This window comes from Balaenoptera musculus, chromosome 13, assembly GCF_009873245.2.
Source record: "Balaenoptera musculus isolate JJ_BM4_2016_0621 chromosome 13, mBalMus1.pri.v3, whole genome shotgun sequence".
NCBI classification, from domain to species: domain Eukaryota; kingdom Metazoa; phylum Chordata; class Mammalia; order Artiodactyla; family Balaenopteridae; genus Balaenoptera; species Balaenoptera musculus.
The window spans coordinates 15,036,325-15,052,704 of NC_045797.1; the positions used below are offsets into that span (position 1 = coordinate 15,036,325).

A 16,380-nucleotide genomic window follows, 5' to 3' on the forward strand; every position below is an offset into this window, starting at 1 on the left:
TCCACCTTTTTCTGGTTTCTTTGCTACATAGCAGCCGCTACAGACCGTTACTCCCCCTTTTCTTCTTTGCCCTCGTACTTATGAGACAATATAGGCAGAGCAGGAGCTCCCTGGCCCGCGGACGATCCCACGGGAGTGACATCGCTGTGGCCCAGCGCCTCTTCGCCCCATCTTCTGCCTACAGTTCTACCTTCTCCTTCTCTCGCGGTTCTTTCCCTGCCGTACACAAATGTGTGGAAATCTGGAAACGGAAACCCACCCCATCACCTTTGTAGCGGGAGCCTTTGCAACCCTGCTCCCCTCTCTCCTGACCCCACGGAAACTGTGCCCTCCGAGGTCGCCAAAGATCTTTTCTAAAAAGTCCATCCTTTATATGTATTTGTATGGCAGATTCACTTTGCTGTACACCTGAAACTGGCACAATATTGTAAATCAATTTCAATTATACCCAATAAAAATTTAAAGAAAGGGATCTTCCCTGGTGGCACAGTGGTTAAGAATCCACCTGCCAATGCAGCGGACGCGGGTTCGAGCCCTGGTCCAAGATGATCCCACATGCCGCGGAGCAACTAAGCCCGTGTGCCACAACTACTGAGGCTGTGCTCTACAGCCCGTGAGCCACAACTACTGAGCCCGCGTTCCGCAACTACTGAAGCCTGCGCGCCTACAGCCCATGCTCCACAACAAGAGAAGCCACCGCAATGAGAAGCCCGTGCCCTGCAACGAAGAGTAGCCCCCACTCGCTGCAACTAGAGAAAGCCCGCGTGCAGCAACGAAGACCCAAAACAGCCCAAAATAAATAAATAATAAATTAATTTATAAAAAGAAAAAAGAAAATGGCGGGGGATGAGACTGGAGCAGAGCCTCCAGCCAGATTAAGTATTAAATGATCTAGGTTCCCATTAACACAGGTTGAAATGTAATCCTACCAAAAAGGATTACAGCTGCCAGGAGATATAACACTCTTCTGCAGTCTGAGTACAATATTTGGGTTATGTGGCATGCAGTTCTAGTCAGGTGAATTTCTGAAGAATTTTAAGGACTAGTATATGATGTAAATATAGTTTTCAGGAACAAGTACTTTGTTTTGCTACTTTAAAACCTTTTAGTCCAGTGGTTAGGACTCGGCGCTTTCACTGCAGTGGCTGGGGTTCAATCCCTGGTTGGGGAACTAAGATCCCACAAGCCAAGGGGCGCGGCCAAAAGTAAAAATAATAAAATTAAAATAATCTAAAAAAAAACCCTTTGATATGCTTCTCAATGTTTCTCTGTTGTAAGAGAATCTCTCACACACACCCTCATTACTAAGGAGAGAATAAGAATCAAAGAGAAGTGAGAAATCTTTTACAAATTAGTTCAGAACTGTGACTCTGGCTTAAGGAAGTGAACTGGTAAATGAATGTTTCTAAAATTCTCTCCACCTCCCCTAAATAAATACTTGACTAACATTAAAGGATTTGGCTTAGGACAAATGGTTACTAGACTTATCGTGGTGTATTTTGTAATGTATGCAAATGTCAAATCACTATGTAGTATACCTGAAACTAACAATATTGTCCATGAACCATATTTCAATTTTAAAAAAAGGAAAAAAAAAAGGATATTGGCTTGGTACACTCGTGTGTGCGTTTGTGTGCGCTTGTGTCTGTGCATGTACGTAGGGGAATGGCAAATTATTAAGCCTGACCTTGTGTCCATATTATTAGGCAGGAGAGAAAATAAGGGTCCAAATCATACAGAGTTTGTGGGCTATGTCCAGGGTTTTATATTTTATCTTAACATTAACGAGAAGCCATTAAAGCTGTTTAAGTAGGGGAAAGATAGAGTTGGGAATTATTATTTTTTTTGGCTGCATTGGGTCTTCGTTGCTGCGGGCTTTCTCTAGTTGTAGCGAGCAGGGGCTACTCTTCGTCGCGGTGCGCGGGCTTCTCATTGCGGTGGCTTCTCTTGTTGTGGAGCATGGGCTCTTGGCACGCGGGCTTCAGTAGTTGTGGCATGCGGGCTCAGTAGTCGCGGCAGGTGGGCCCTAGAGCACGTGGGTTTCAGTAGTTGTGGCTCGTGGGCTCTAGAGCGCAGGCTCAGTAGTTGTGGCGCAAGGGCTAGTTGCTTCGCGGCATGTGGGATACTCCCAGACCAGGGCTCAAACCCATGTCCCCTGCATTGGCAGGCGGATTCTCAACCACTGTGCCACCAAGGAAGTCCCCAGAGTTGGGAATTTTTGAAGATTAGTCTGGTCGTAGGGTGAAGAATCTACTCTTGGGGTGGTGGGAAGAGAAGAGTGGATTTAGAAGTTAATCAGGTAGGAGGCTGTTGCAATAGTCCTAGTAGGACTAGCAGAGGGACACTGAGAATGGAGGGAAGTGGTTGGACTCAAGATAAATTTGGGAGGTAATACCAACAGACTGGATATAGGATATAGGCCTGGCTTATGTGAGGCACAAATCTACTGTGGCAACTATTTCAGGTGTGTGGTTTTTCTCCAGGAAGTGCTGCTACCTAGAATAGGAGTAGAGAAGGCAGATTTTAGCACTAACTCCTAACTCACACCAATTTTGGTTTAAGGGAATGGTAGGGTGCAACTTGAATAAATCTTAAATTTCCTTGTACTTCTTCGTGATAAAAATACTCAACAAATTTGGAAAAGAAGGGAACTTCCTCAACCTGAAGTGGGCATGTACAGAAACCTCACAACTAACATTATAGTTAATGGTAAAAGACTAGATGCTTTCCTCCTGAGATAAGGAACCATGTCTGCTCCCACCACTTCTACTCAACTTTGTACTGTAAGTAGCCAAGACAATTCAGCAAGAAAACAAAATAAGAAGCATCCAGGTTGAAAAGGGAGAAGTAAAACTATCTCTGTTTTCAGATAACATGATCTTGTATAAAGAGAATCCTGAGGATTTTCTAAAAATTTATTAGGACGAGTTCAGCAAGGATGTAAGATGTGAGATCAATATATAAAAATCAATTATATTTCTATACACTTGCAACAGACAATCTAAAAATGAAATTAAGAAAAATTCCATTTACAGTAGTATCAAAAATAATAAAATAAAATTTAAGAATAAATTTAACAAAAGAAATGCAAAACGTACACTCTGAAACAATAAAGTATTACTAAAAAAAACTAAAGAAGCCCTAAATAAATGGAAAGACATCCCATATTCATGGATTGGAAGACATAATTGTTAGAATGCCTGTGCTCCCCAAATTGATCTACCAACACAATCCCTATAAAAATCCCAGGTGGCTTCTTTGCAGAAATTGACAAGCTGATACTAAAATTTATACGAAAATGCAAGAGACCCAGAATAGCCAATACAGGTTTGAAAAAGAAGAACAAAATCAAAGGACTCTCATTTCCCAATTTTAAAACTTATTACAAAATTACAGTAATTAGGACAGTGTGGTACAGGCATAAAGATATATAGATGAACGGAATAGAATTGAGAGTCAGGAAATAAACCTATATATTTATGGTCAGTTGATTTTTGACAAGGGTGCTGACTGTTCAACGGGGGAAAGAATAGTGTTTTCAACAAACGGTGCTGGGATAACTGGCTAATAAACATATGAATGGTTGTTCAACATCATTAGTATTAGTTGGGTAAATGCAAATCAAAATCACAGTGAGATATCACCTCACACCTGCTATAATGGCCATCATCAAAAAAACCCCACGAATAACAAATGTTGGTGAGGATGTGGAGAAAAGGGAACCTTCGTACACTGTTGGTAGGAATGTAAATTTGTGCAGCCACTGTGGAAAACAGTATGGAGGCTTCTCAAAAAACTAAAAATAGAACTACCATATGACCCAGCAATTCCATTCCTGGCTATATATCTGAAAAAAAACATAAACACTAATTCGAAAAGATACATGCACCCCAATGTTCATAGCAGCATTATTTACAATCGCCAAGATATGGAAGCAACCTGAGTGTCCATCAACAGATGAGTGGGAAAAGAAGATGTGGTGTATATATACAATGGAAAACTACTCAGACATAAAAAAAACACAAAATTTTGTCTTTTGCAGCAACGTGGATGGACTTGGAGGGCATTATGCTAAGTGAAATAAGTCAGACAGATAAAGACAAATACTGAATGACATCACTTATATGTGGAATCTAAAAAATACAACAAACTAGTGAATATAACAAAAAAGAAGCACACTCAAACAGATATAGAGAACAAACTAGTGGTTACCAGTGGGAGAGTGGGTGGTACAAACTACTGGGTGTAAGATAGGCTAAAAGATATAATGTACAACATGGGGAATATAGCCAGTATTTTGTTATAACTGTAAATAGAGTGTAACCTTTAAAAACTGTATTCAAAAAAAAAAAGAAAATAATATGTTGGTGAGGATGTGGAGAAATTGGAGCCCTCAGACATTGCTGATTGGAATGTAAAATGTTGTAGCTGCTTTGAAAAAGTTTGGCAATTCCTCAAAATGTTAAACATAGAATTACCAATATGACCCAGCAATCCCACTTCTACATATAAACTCCGAAGAATTGAAAACAGGGACTCAAACGTTATATTTGTATGTGAAAGTTCACAGCAACACGATTCACAATAGCCAAAATATGGAAACAACCCACGTGTTCATCAGTAGATGAATAAACAAAATGTAGTTTATACATACAATGGACTATTATTCAGCCATAAAAAGGAATGAAGTTCTGATATCAATACAAGCTACAATATGGATGAACCTTGAAAACATTATGCTAAGTGAAATAAGCCAGACATGAAGGGACAAGTATTGTATGATTCTACTTATATGAAGTACCTAAAATAGGCAAATTTATAAAGATATAAAGTAGATTGCAGGTTCCTAAAGTCTGGGGGGAGGGAGGAATGGGGAGTTAATATTTAATAGGTATGGTGTTTCTGTTTGGGATGATGAAATAGTTCTGGAAGTTGTTAGTGGTTACGGTTGCACAACATTGTGAATGTACTTAGATTGTCCACTTATATATATATAAAATATATAATATATATATTTTATATTTTTTATATTTACCACAATTTAAAAAGCTTTATGTCCGAGTAGGGTAAAAAAATCTGGCAAGTACTCAAAAAAAGGTAAAGGAAGACAAGGCTTAAAAAAAATGAAATTCTGATACGTTACAACATGAATGCACCTTGAAAACATTATGCTAAGTTAAATAAGCCAGGCACAAAAGGACAAATGTTTTATGATTCCATTTATATGGAATATTTAGAATAGGCAAATTCATTGAAAGAGAAAGTAGATTAGAGGTTACCAGGGGCTGAGGGGAGGGGAATGAGGAAGTTATTGCTTAATGGTTATAGAGACTCTGTTTGGGGTGATGAAAAGTTTTGGAAACAGATAGTGGTGATGGTTGCACAACACTGTGAAGGTAATTAAAGCCACTGAATTGTACACCTAAAATGGTTAAAGTGGTGAATTTTGTTATTTATCTACTTTACCATCATAAAAAAAAAAAAAAGGGAATGATGTGCCGATACAGGTTACAACATGGATGAATCTTGAAAATACTCTGCTGAAAGAAGTCAGTGAGAAAGGACCACATAGTGTATGATTCCATTTAAACGAAATGTCCAGAACAGAAAAATCCAGAGATAGAAAGTAGATTCATGGACGTAGAAAATGGACTTGAGGACACGGGGAGGGGGAAGGGTAAGCTGGGATGAAATGAGAGATTTAGCATTGACATATATACACAACCAAATGTAAAATAGGTAGCTAGTGGGAAGCAGCCGCAAAGCACAGGGAGATCAGCTCGGTGCTCTGTGATCACCTAGAGGGCTGGGATAGGGAGGATGGGAGGGAGATGCAAGAGTGAGGGGATATGGGGATATATGTATATGTATAGCTGATTCACTTTTGTTATACAGCAGAAACTAACACAACATTGTAAAGCAATCACACTTCAATAAAGAAGTTAAAAAAAAAAAAGTAGCTTCATGGTTGTTTAGGGCTGGACGTGGGGATGGGGGTGTGAGGAGGAAGAAGTGGAGGGTAAGTTCTGAAGAGTACGGGGATTCTTTTTGAAGTAACGAAAATGTTCTGAAGTCCAGTGTGATGATGGGTACACAACTTTGAACAGTCAAAACCACTGAATTGTATACTTTACGTGTTGTGTGTTTTTTTTTTTTTTGTCTGTGCTGGGTCTTCGTTGCTGCACGCAGGTTCTCTAGTTGCGGCGAGCGGGGGCTACTCTTTGTTGTGGTGCGCATGCTTCTCACTGCAGTGGCTTCTCTTGTTGCGGAGCACGGTCTCTAGGAGCGCGGGCTTCAGTAGTTGTGGCACGCGTGCTCAGTAGTTGTGGCTCACGGGTTCTAGAGCACAGGCTCAGTAGTTGTGGCGCACGGCTTAGTTGCTCCGCAACATGTGGGATCTTCCTGGACCAGGGATTGAACCCATGTCCCCTGCATTGGCAGGCGGATTCTTAACCACTGCGACACCAGGGAAGTCCCGCATTGTACACTTTAAATGGGTGAATTGTATGTTATGTGAATTATACCTCAATAACACCGTAACAACAAAAAAAATTAATTGCAGTGCTAGATACATGCAAAGCAATCCAAGGATACCTCTCCTATCTTGGCAAATACAAGAAGACAAACGAAAATAAAAAGATTCATCCCTTTGTATCTCATTTATCTATACTGACTGGTCTGTGCACATTCGAGGCTGGAAACTGGGTTGAATTTTTCTAGTCGTGTCAGGAATGATTTATATCCCCTTCCAATAAGCGGCATTCCTCCTTTGCATGTCTGCAAAAATCTCACACAGGGCTTGGTGTGAAGAAGGGGGCTTGATTCAAGAAAAGGACTAAAATACTCAGAAAAGGTCTTGCAACTGCAATTTTATTTTCTTTTGTGAAAATAAACAACTGGGAGTTTAAATTGCTCCAAAAAACCCCATAAAAATGAAAAGAAATACACACAGAAGAAGCATGTGAGGTGATGGGGGAGGGAGGAGGGTCTTTAGAGCTTTGGCAGATTGTGCTAGCACGGACCCGGGTGACAGGAGCCAGACCTTGGAGCCAGGTCCTGTCTGCCACTCTGGGGCTGTGAGGGAACATCTCGACTGGTAAGGGGGGTGGTACACAGGCTTCTCACTGAGGAAGTGGCAGGCACCTTGAGTCCCTTTAAATGCGGGAAAGAAACCACTGCAGAGGACCTCTTCCCCCACCAAAAGCTGGAGACTGGGGCATTAGGGCCACTGAGGGAAAGGGGATGCTGGTGGAGACAAACGAGGCCAAGGTGTCTTCACACATGGTGACAGCCTTACACTGGGCAGAGAATGAAGATGAAGGCAAGAACCCATGGAGCTGAGCAAAGGAGAAGAACGTGGGCCAAGTTAAAAGGGAATGTCCAGGAGTGGGACGTAGATGAAGAGGCTGCGGGCTAGAAATGGCAGCAACGGCCAACATGCAGGCTGGGTGGGGGAAGCCGGGACGCGGGGGGACGATGGGAAGAGGGAGGAGGGCAGAGAGTCCAGGAGGTAGAGACAGAGGTGCCTTCTGCCCAGGTCCATCCACCGCTGCACATACAGGAAGAATAACACACTACTTTTCATTTCTTGTTTTTTAAAGATTTTTTTTGTTTGTTTTGTTTTGTTTTTTAAAAAAGCCTTAAGATCAGCTACTGGTTACATCTACAAAACGTAAAGTGCTGCTGTTACCAGTCACTTTACAGAACAGTCCAGAGTGGTCAAATATTGACCAATAAAGTTTCCTTTTTTTTTTTCTTCTTCTTCTTCTTCTTCTGCGTCATTACTACTCGATGAGTCACGTGACAGCCTGCATAGGTCAGGGGGCAGCTTAGTGGGCAGACTTGGTAACCAAGGAAAGAGGCTGGGCCTGGAGCACGGGGAGGGCCTGGTGGGCATGGAGCGTGGCTGGGAAGGAAGGGGGGGACGTCAGCAGAGCTGTGGGCACAGACCCCAGGGGGAGGGGCCGGGACAGGACGGGGGGCTGGCTGCCCATCTGGCCAGAGGAGGTGGCGGCAGCCTTCGCTGACAGGAAGGCAGCCGAGTGGAGAGCCAGCTGGGCCCGGGTCTCTGGCTTGGTGGTGAGGGAGAGGGGCTGGGCTTGCTCCGAGTGGGTGGCGGCCGGGGCAGCCGGGGAGGCCAAGGCCGTGGAGGGGGTGGCCGGCGAGTCCAGCATGCTGCCGTGGGAGGAGGCAGGGCTGTCACAGGGCTTCTCAGGGGGTAGGTACTGGACACATGGCTTCTTGCTTTTGGAGGCCAGAGCACCTAGGGGAAAAAAAAACCACACGAAAGAGTTAGCAGCTAGGAGCACGGGGGGAGGCGGAGGTTGCCGAGGAAGCCCAGCTGTACACATCAACTCCGGAAACAAGAATGCGTACAGGGAGGGACGTGAGAACCTGAAATGACGGCTATGGCTTTCAAGACACCTAGAGCACAGACAAGGGGCAATGCCCAAATGCCAAAGACCCATTCAGTACCTGCCTGGAAGGAAAATAGCTCAGCCTATCACATCATCATCTTCCTGCTGAAAGCTCATCATTCTGGGGATGGATCTCCACTCAATTTGCTTTAAGATCTTTGGTTTATGGTGCTGTCAGAGATAGTATAGCACCTGCTAAGCAACGTGGTATACAGTGGATTTTGCATCATATACATAGTTAACTTACATGTACTCCTATGGAGATGAATACGCAAATTATACAGATATTAGAAAGGTAGGAAAGGAGATGAAAAGAAAAGTAAGGTGATAAAAAGCACTTTAGGGGACTTCCCTGGCGGTCCAGGGGTCAGGACTTGGCGCTTTCACTGCTGTGGCTCCGGGTTTGATCCCTGGTCAGGGAACTAAGATCCCACAAGCCGGGTGGCGCAGCTCCCTCACCGCCCCCCGCCCCCCAAAAAGCACTATAGATGGAACTAAACAAGTTCTGCACTTGTCCTGGAGTGAGCATGAGATGGGAGGCTTGACTGAAATACTGGTCACAGTGTGAGCATCTCTGTGCTGGGTGTGATTCTGGTGTAAAAAGATACAGTACATATTTGTGGCACAAAGGGGCCCCCCCCAATCCAAGTGAACAATTATTTCTGATATTCGACCAAACAAACATTGGAGGAAAACCTGATTCTACTGGATTCACTGATAGGTGATAATGTCAATCTCTAATGGGCTGCCTTCCTAAGGGAATTTCAAGGATCATTTCAGCGACATTCAGTTTTTACCTTATGCATTGATTTTAGAACCTAACCCTCAAATAAGACACAACTCAACTGAATTGAAAAGAGCCTTCCAAGTGACAAAGTGCTGGACCATTTAACAAGCAGAGTGACTGGAAAAATCCCTTCACTTCTTCGAGCCTCTTAACAGATCATCTCCAAAAAGGGGATAATAATAACACACCCCCTGAGTGTACATAAGGCTGAGGCCTTGAAAATGGCAGCTATCATAATACGGCATTGTCACCGTGTCCATCAGAGACCCGGGTACAAAGTGCCGGCAGGTTGTAGCTGGGATAGTGGGAAAAAAGAAGTAAAGATGCAGGGCCCTCCTGAAGACTCACCGTCTGCCTCCTGGACTTGCTGCTGGGACTGGGTCTGGGAAAGCTGCTTTTCTCGCTTCCTCTTCTTTTTCTTACCCTGAAAGATAACAGCCAAAGGAAGAGGTAACCAGGGACAGAATAACCGGCTTTCTGCGGGACTCCCAGCTATCAAGTGGGGAGACAGGATACTTCCTGTACTGGGCACCCAGATCACACTCCCCACGGCAGCCTCACAAGGTGGCACAGTGAGCCTTCCTGGAACACCGCTTCCCTCCCCCACTGGATCCCTTCCCTCCAGCTCCGGTGCCCTGGCTTTCTCGGAAGGCCTCATTCTTTCCCTGCCCTTCAGGCTTTTTTTTTTTTTTTTTTCAGGCTTATTTTTCCATTTCTCTCCCTAGAACAGTGTAAGGTTCCTGATCTTTTCTGAGGGGTCCCAGGTCTCACTGAAAATCTAATGCAGCTGGGAATTCCCCAGCTGTCCAGTGGTTAGGACTCTGTGCTTTCACTGCCGAGGGCGTGGGTTCAATCGGCAAAAAAAAAAAAACCAAATAAACAAACAAAACCCCCAAAAAACTAATGTAGCTATGTAGCCTTTTAGCACAAAAAAAAGCAAGTAAGAACATACATACAAAAACCTTCCCAGTTTCAGGGAGTTATCAGAAGCGCGGGCAGTGGCTGGTCTCTGAGCATTGGTCTCTCACGCATTGGTCTCTGAGCCCCAGGTTGGGAACCGTTGGCTAGAGACACTGACCACAGAGCTAGCACACAGCTCACACTGCACCCTGAATTATGGAATTAAAGGCTGAGTCCACTTCCAATGGGACAGGCACAAATTGGAGTCTGTCCTCAGGATACCAAACCATGGCCTTGTTGCCCTCCTGAGAACTAAAATGTCTTATCTCCAGAGAAATATAGACTTCTCCCTGGCCTCCCTGGAAGCTGACTCCGTTGATAGGGTCCTCTGTCCCTGGAGTGACAGCTTCCTTTTCCCCTCTTCCTCTCGCAGAGGCTGCTCCTGGTGTCTGATGGGCACGTACGTAGTTGTCCCGGGCTGACCAGGTCGGGTAGAGCTGCGAGTGAAGCTGCCGCTCCTTCCGGGCCAGTTCGTAGTACTTGGCCTGTTCTTCTCGGGACAGGTTTGTGCCACTGCGGGAGAGAGGACCAGCGAGGGACAGAGCGGTGAGCGCAGGGGCGCTGAGCCGCACAGCCCGGAGCACAAGGGCAGGCCTTACCTTTCTCCCCAGGATCTGGTTAATGGCTGCACTTTCCTTCAGGGTGCACTCGGCCACCACCTTGGCCCTCATCTCCTTCATATATAACATGAAGGCGTTAAGAGGCTTCTTCACGTGGGGTTTCTTTTCTTCCTCTTTTTTCACCGTGACGGGTGATTTCCTGGGGAGTCATAAGGCTGTAGGTTAGCTGGTGTCAGCTGTCATCTCTCTAGGAGGCTAAGTGCTGTCTGCCTCTGGGGAGGGGAGAGGCTGTCGCTTGGATGATAATGCAGGTGGCCCGGGGTTGCTTTCAGAGCCTGAGCACCTAGCTCCTAGCCTCTGACTGACCTCCGGCCATGTTCTAGGAAAGGACAACCTCCTGACAAAGGAGCGGAGGGTGGTGGTGAGAGCTGGGATGCACTGGCCGCAGGTGAGAAAGAGGAGGGGGCAGGGCACTTCAGGCAGAAACGGAGAGGGGAGGTCTCCTTGGCTACGAGGCACCGACTTTGGCTTTCCTGCTGTCTTTATGGCACAGTGGACAAAGCACAGGCCTTGGTGCTGGGCCACAGCTCTGCCACCGGTCAGCCATTGTGACCTTGAGAATATTCTCCTTTCTGCGGCCCTTACAATTTCGAGTGTATGGGGGGGGGGGGGGGGGGGGGGAGAAGGAAGCTAAAAGCTCTCTCAGGTTCTCTTTCAGCCTCAAAGTCCTGGTTGTAAAACTTTCCTGAATGTGAGAAGAGATGCACGGTGTCTCTGAGAGGATGGGAACTCCAGGGGTCAAAGGGAAACAGTTCCCAAGGAGAGGGTGTTGTAGTTGAGGAAGCTGCCGGGCTGCCAGCTGAATGTCCCCAAGAAAGCAACCAATGGCACTCGCTGCTCAGAGACTGGCCACCCCCCATCAGGCTGCCTGTTACTCACGCGATCACGGCCGGGCTCAGGCTGGGGGGCGCCGGTTCCTGCTTGACGATGGGGGAGACGATGGAGGGGTGGGGGATCCCTGAGGTGGGCAGACCAGGCTGGGCCGGAGCCCACCATGTGAGGGGAGAACCGACTGGAAACCAGGCTATGTACCAGATGGAAACAAAGGACAACAGAGGGATTGAGGCAGAATGCTTATCCACCCACAGAGGATGTGGCGGGCCCCCAGTCTTGGTGGCGGAGGCATGTAAACACCTCTGCTGTGGCAGCGTTGGAGCAACGCAAGGCCATGCACTGACCTCGACAGAACCGGTTTGGGAAACACCCAACAAACCTCCCTTCCCCCACAAGCGCGCAGGTTTCCTATATCTGGTGCTGAAAGCAGGTAGGATGAAAAACACAAAAGAAGACGCAGCGGGTCTGAGGCCAGGGTACACAGGGGGGAAAGAAGGGCTTAGGCTGTGGGTTGCACTTCTTTTGTCATTGGCGGTACCACTGTCAGGCAGATCGGCCACTGAGACAGAAATCCCCTTTCACTGTTCCCCTCTCCTGACATCATTGCAGGAACAATTAATCTCCCAGCCTCCGGCTTCAGAGTGACGTACTCAAAATGCTTCAGTGCCACAAAGCCCAGCCTAGCCCGTGAGGGGACGTGCAGGAGGGTTGAGTGCGAGGGCTTTGAAATGCTTCTCTTAGAGAGATGGGGCAAGAGCGAGCTGAGCCTATGGTCTCCATCCCCACCTTATCAGAGAGGCGGGAGGAAAGGGTGAGCACCTGCCCTCCTCGCTTACTGCCAAGAGAAAGCTGTTGTAAACGGTCCAGAATGGCAGGGACGCTGGTAGACAACCATTCCCTGCACTGCCACTTCCTGCTCACAGCTCCAGCCCCAGGACTCACCTGGACATTGAGGCATTCATGGCGAGGGCAGGGTAGGGGTGCCGGAAGCCGCCGGGGAGGAAGGGAGTACATGGGCTGTCCTTGCCTATAAGGGCCAGGAGCAAGGAAATCTGGTCAGCAAATTGCTAAAATGGGAATGTTCAGGACAGGGAAGGAGAGGCAGTTGGGAAGAAAGGATGATAAGTAAAGGCAGGAAGTAGGAAGGAAGAGTTGGGGGGACCACTGCCCTGGGGAGAGCAGGGAGGTCTGAGTCCTGGGCTTTGGTGAGAGGGCTCCACGTGGGGGGGGTGGGGCGTCTGTATACGGACCACCAGGACCGGCTGGAGGTACAGAAGTTAGAACTCAGCATATAAGGAAGGAGGGGGGTAAGAAAGGCTGTAAGTTTCCTTACCTGTGGGACGAGCCAGCCGAGGGGATGGGGGATTTGCCCGACAGCTCCGGGCAGCCAGTGGGTAATACGGAGCACAGTCAGAGGGTGAGGGGGCCGGGGGATTCCTGCTTCCAAAGAGAGATGTGTCAGACAATTCCTTGGCCCTACATTAACACCTTAAAATAATATCAAACAGGAGGTTCCTTGCCCTATATTCCCAGGTGCCCTGGAGCTTGGAAGGCCCTTTCTTTTATTATCCCTGCCCTCTGTCACCAGTAACTTCCAGCTGCTCATACAGGAGTCGTCCAAGACACAGGCAGGAAATTTTGGACTGAGAGACCCAAGATATCCCCAGAGTCATCAGCTAGAAAAGCTGCCTCATTCATGGAAAGATAAACTTTGGATCTCTGTTCCACATTTGTCCTCCTCATTATCTGTAACTTGTACTAGCTGTGATTTCTCTAAAGAGGAGCTCCAAAAATGCTTTGACCCATGGAAACTCTATGGGAATTTTATGAAGACTATGGCTCCCTCTGGGATGGAGTTTGGGTGAGCAAGTTAAAAACAACAAGCCAACTCAGTCTACTGCTTTATAGCTATACTTATGTCTGGCTAGACTGTTTACTTCCATATGTTCAGTTTAGGGCATAGGTTTTGGTTTAAGGAGGCACAGCCTGCAGCCGGCTAGACTTCAAAGTCAATGAGAAAGGAGATTTTTTTTCCCCTTCCAGGTCATTCCAATCTTAAAGTTTTAAGAGATTCTAAAGTAAAAGAAGCAGTGGCAGAGCAACACCAAATGCTTGCTGTGGAGCCAGGCCCTATGCATCATCTCGTTTAATCTCCTTCCATCCTCACAATGACCCAGTGATGCAGAAGGGACACGTAAGGCACTGATGAGCGAACTGAAAAGGCTAAACTTAGTGGGCAGGGTTAGAGACAATTCAGAGTTGGAGACACGGTTTGAACCCAGGTCTGTCTGATTCCAGGGCTGAAATACTCCCCGAGAAGAAAAGCCCACCCCCGCTGGAGCTGTGGAGCTGGTCCAGCCTGAGCAGCCGCTGACTCACCTGTCTTTGGATCGATCTCTGGGGAGAGGTGTGTGGGAGGGGAGCCAGGGGAGAAGTGGTCGTTGCTGTAGGTGATGAGGGGCGTCAACGGATGCATGTGGTGCGGGTGCTGAACAACAGGAACTTTATTAGACTGAAAGACAGAGAGAAAAAGACTAGGGACAGTTGCCAAGGAGATGGAGGGTACGGGCAGACCTCAGAGATACTGCAGGTTCCGTTTACTGCTTTATTTGCAGTAAAGCAAATCACACACAGTTTTTGGTTTCCCGGTGCATAAATCTATTTTTTTTTTTGAAAAAGAATTTTTTTTTTTTTTTTTGGCTGTGCTGCATGGCGTGTGGGATCTTAGTTCCCTGACCAGAGATGGAACCCGCACCCCCTGCAGTGGAAGAGCAGAGTCTTAACCACTGGACCGCCAGGGAAGTCCCTCCCAGTGCGTATAAAAGTTATGTTTGGGGCTTCCCTGGTGGTGCAGTGGTTGAGAATCTGCCTACTAATGCAGGGGACACGGGTTCGAGCCCTGGTCTGGGAAGATCCCACATGCCGCAGAGCAACTGGGCCCGTGAGCCACAACTACTGAGCCTGCGCGTCTGGAGCCTGTGCTCCGCAACAAGAGAGGCCACGATAGTGAGAGGCCCGTGCACCGCGATGAAGAGTGGCCCCCGCTTGCCGCAACTAGAGGAAGCCCTCGCACAGAAACGAAGACCCAACACAGCCAAATAAATAAATAAATAAATAAATAATTAAAGGTGCTAATAATTAGAAAAAAAAAAGTTATGTTTACACTATACTCTAGTCTGTTAAGTGTGCAATGGCATTAGGTCTAAAAAAATATGCACATACCCTAATTAAAAATACTTTATTGTCAAAAGGTGCTAACTATCATCTGAGCCTTTAGTGAGTTGTAATCTTTTTGCAATAGTGACATCAAAGATCAGTGATCACAGATCAGCATACAAATATAATAATAATGAATAAATTTGAAATATTGCGAGAATTACTGAAATGTGACCCACAGACACAAAGTGAGCAAAGGCTGTTGGAAAAATGATGCCGACAGACTTGCTGGATGCAAGATATTTATAAACCTTCAATTCATAAAAAATGCAATGTCTGCGAAGCACAGTAAAGTACAATAAAACAAGATATGCCTGTAAAACCTGTGGTTATGTACTTGGTTGAATAGGTACCAGGTATTTTCCATGCAACATCCCATTCAGCCCTCGAAGAGTACTTGAGAGAAAGCAGCGGTCTATACAGCAGAGAAGGAACCAACAGAATTAGAGAAGGGATTTACATCCACCCTCCTACGTACCCTCTTCAAAACAGCCCACCATCACTCACTTCATGTGTACTGTGTGGTGCTAAATGCTACAGGCTGCTGAATTATGAACCGTGCTCTGTGTAATCTCAGGGACTTTAGAACACACGCTTTCCTTTTCAGTTTTTTTTTTTTTTTTTTCTTTTTGGCTGCATCGTGCAGCATGAGGGATCTTAGTTCCCCGACCAGGGATCAAACCCATGCCCCCGGCAACGGAAGCGCGGAGTCTTAACCACTGGACCGCCAGGGAAGTCCCTCAACACACGCTTTCCAAATGAACCTCCTAGAAAGGGTAGCTCATGGGTTCACATCTGAGACTGGTAACAGAGCAGTGAGGGAACTGTCACCATCAGACCTCATATAACCAGTTGTCATGTTCAGGGTTTACAGACACCACCAAGAGCACTTAAAACAGTTCTCCCTGGAGAGTTTCAAACACTCTGCTGACCTAATTATCACATTTCATTTACAACACCAGAGAGTGTAAGGAGCACATTTTACGTAACTGTTAAGAAAGCAAAAACACTGGCATGTCACCAACACATCCTGCTTCAGAAATGTTAAAAAAGGGAAAAACCTGTGTGTCCTGGAATTAGTAAACTGAATTAATTTTTAATTGTTTTGACACTGTCTGACTTAACAATAAAGATTTTTATTGTAAAAATGGCTATCGTCCTTATTATAACCTAGCAAAAAAGCTATGCTTATCTTCATTTGAGGAATGAGGAAACTGAGTGGGGAAAGATTAAGTGACTTAGCCTGAGCCACAGGGCTAGTAAGTGGTAGAACTGGATTCCTATCAGCCCTTTATGGCTCTAACACACCAGGCTGTCTTCTCTTGCACTACCTGGCACCTCAACAGCCTAATCAAAACATCTGTCAGAGAAAGGACTGACACACATTTTTTCGGATAATAAGGTAAATGAGTTACAAGTGGAGAAGAGATTTATTAAAAAAGAGATTCGTAAAAAGGATGATGATTTGGTGGCATCTCAGGGGGCCAGAATTCCAAACTTCTGTCTTCCCAGTTGAATGTTTCGTTTCATAGATTCCTGAGCCCTT

The 16,380-nt window shown here is 46.0% G+C and overlaps 1 protein-coding gene across 1 annotated transcript in view; it reads right to left on the minus strand.

Annotated features, from left to right (window-relative positions):
• Positions 1-7,664: 7,664 nt before the first annotated feature.
• TCF7L1 (transcription factor 7 like 1) overlaps positions 7,665-16,380 on the minus strand; it is a 159,392-nt gene continuing 150,676 nt past the window's right edge. The window contains exons 5-12 of the mRNA XM_036872790.1: positions 13,998-14,130; positions 12,952-13,055; positions 12,561-12,644; positions 11,664-11,808; positions 10,764-10,923; positions 10,569-10,677; positions 9,553-9,628; positions 7,665-8,263 (exon numbers count right to left, since the gene is read on the minus strand). Coding sequence (XP_036728685.1) covers positions 11,680-11,808; positions 12,561-12,644; positions 12,952-13,055; positions 13,998-14,130 — 450 coding nt within the window. The 3' untranslated portion in view covers positions 7,665-8,263; positions 9,553-9,628; positions 10,569-10,677; positions 10,764-10,923; positions 11,664-11,679. The remainder of the gene's footprint in view (positions 8,264-9,552; positions 9,629-10,568; positions 10,678-10,763; positions 10,924-11,663; positions 11,809-12,560; positions 12,645-12,951; positions 13,056-13,997; positions 14,131-16,380) is intronic.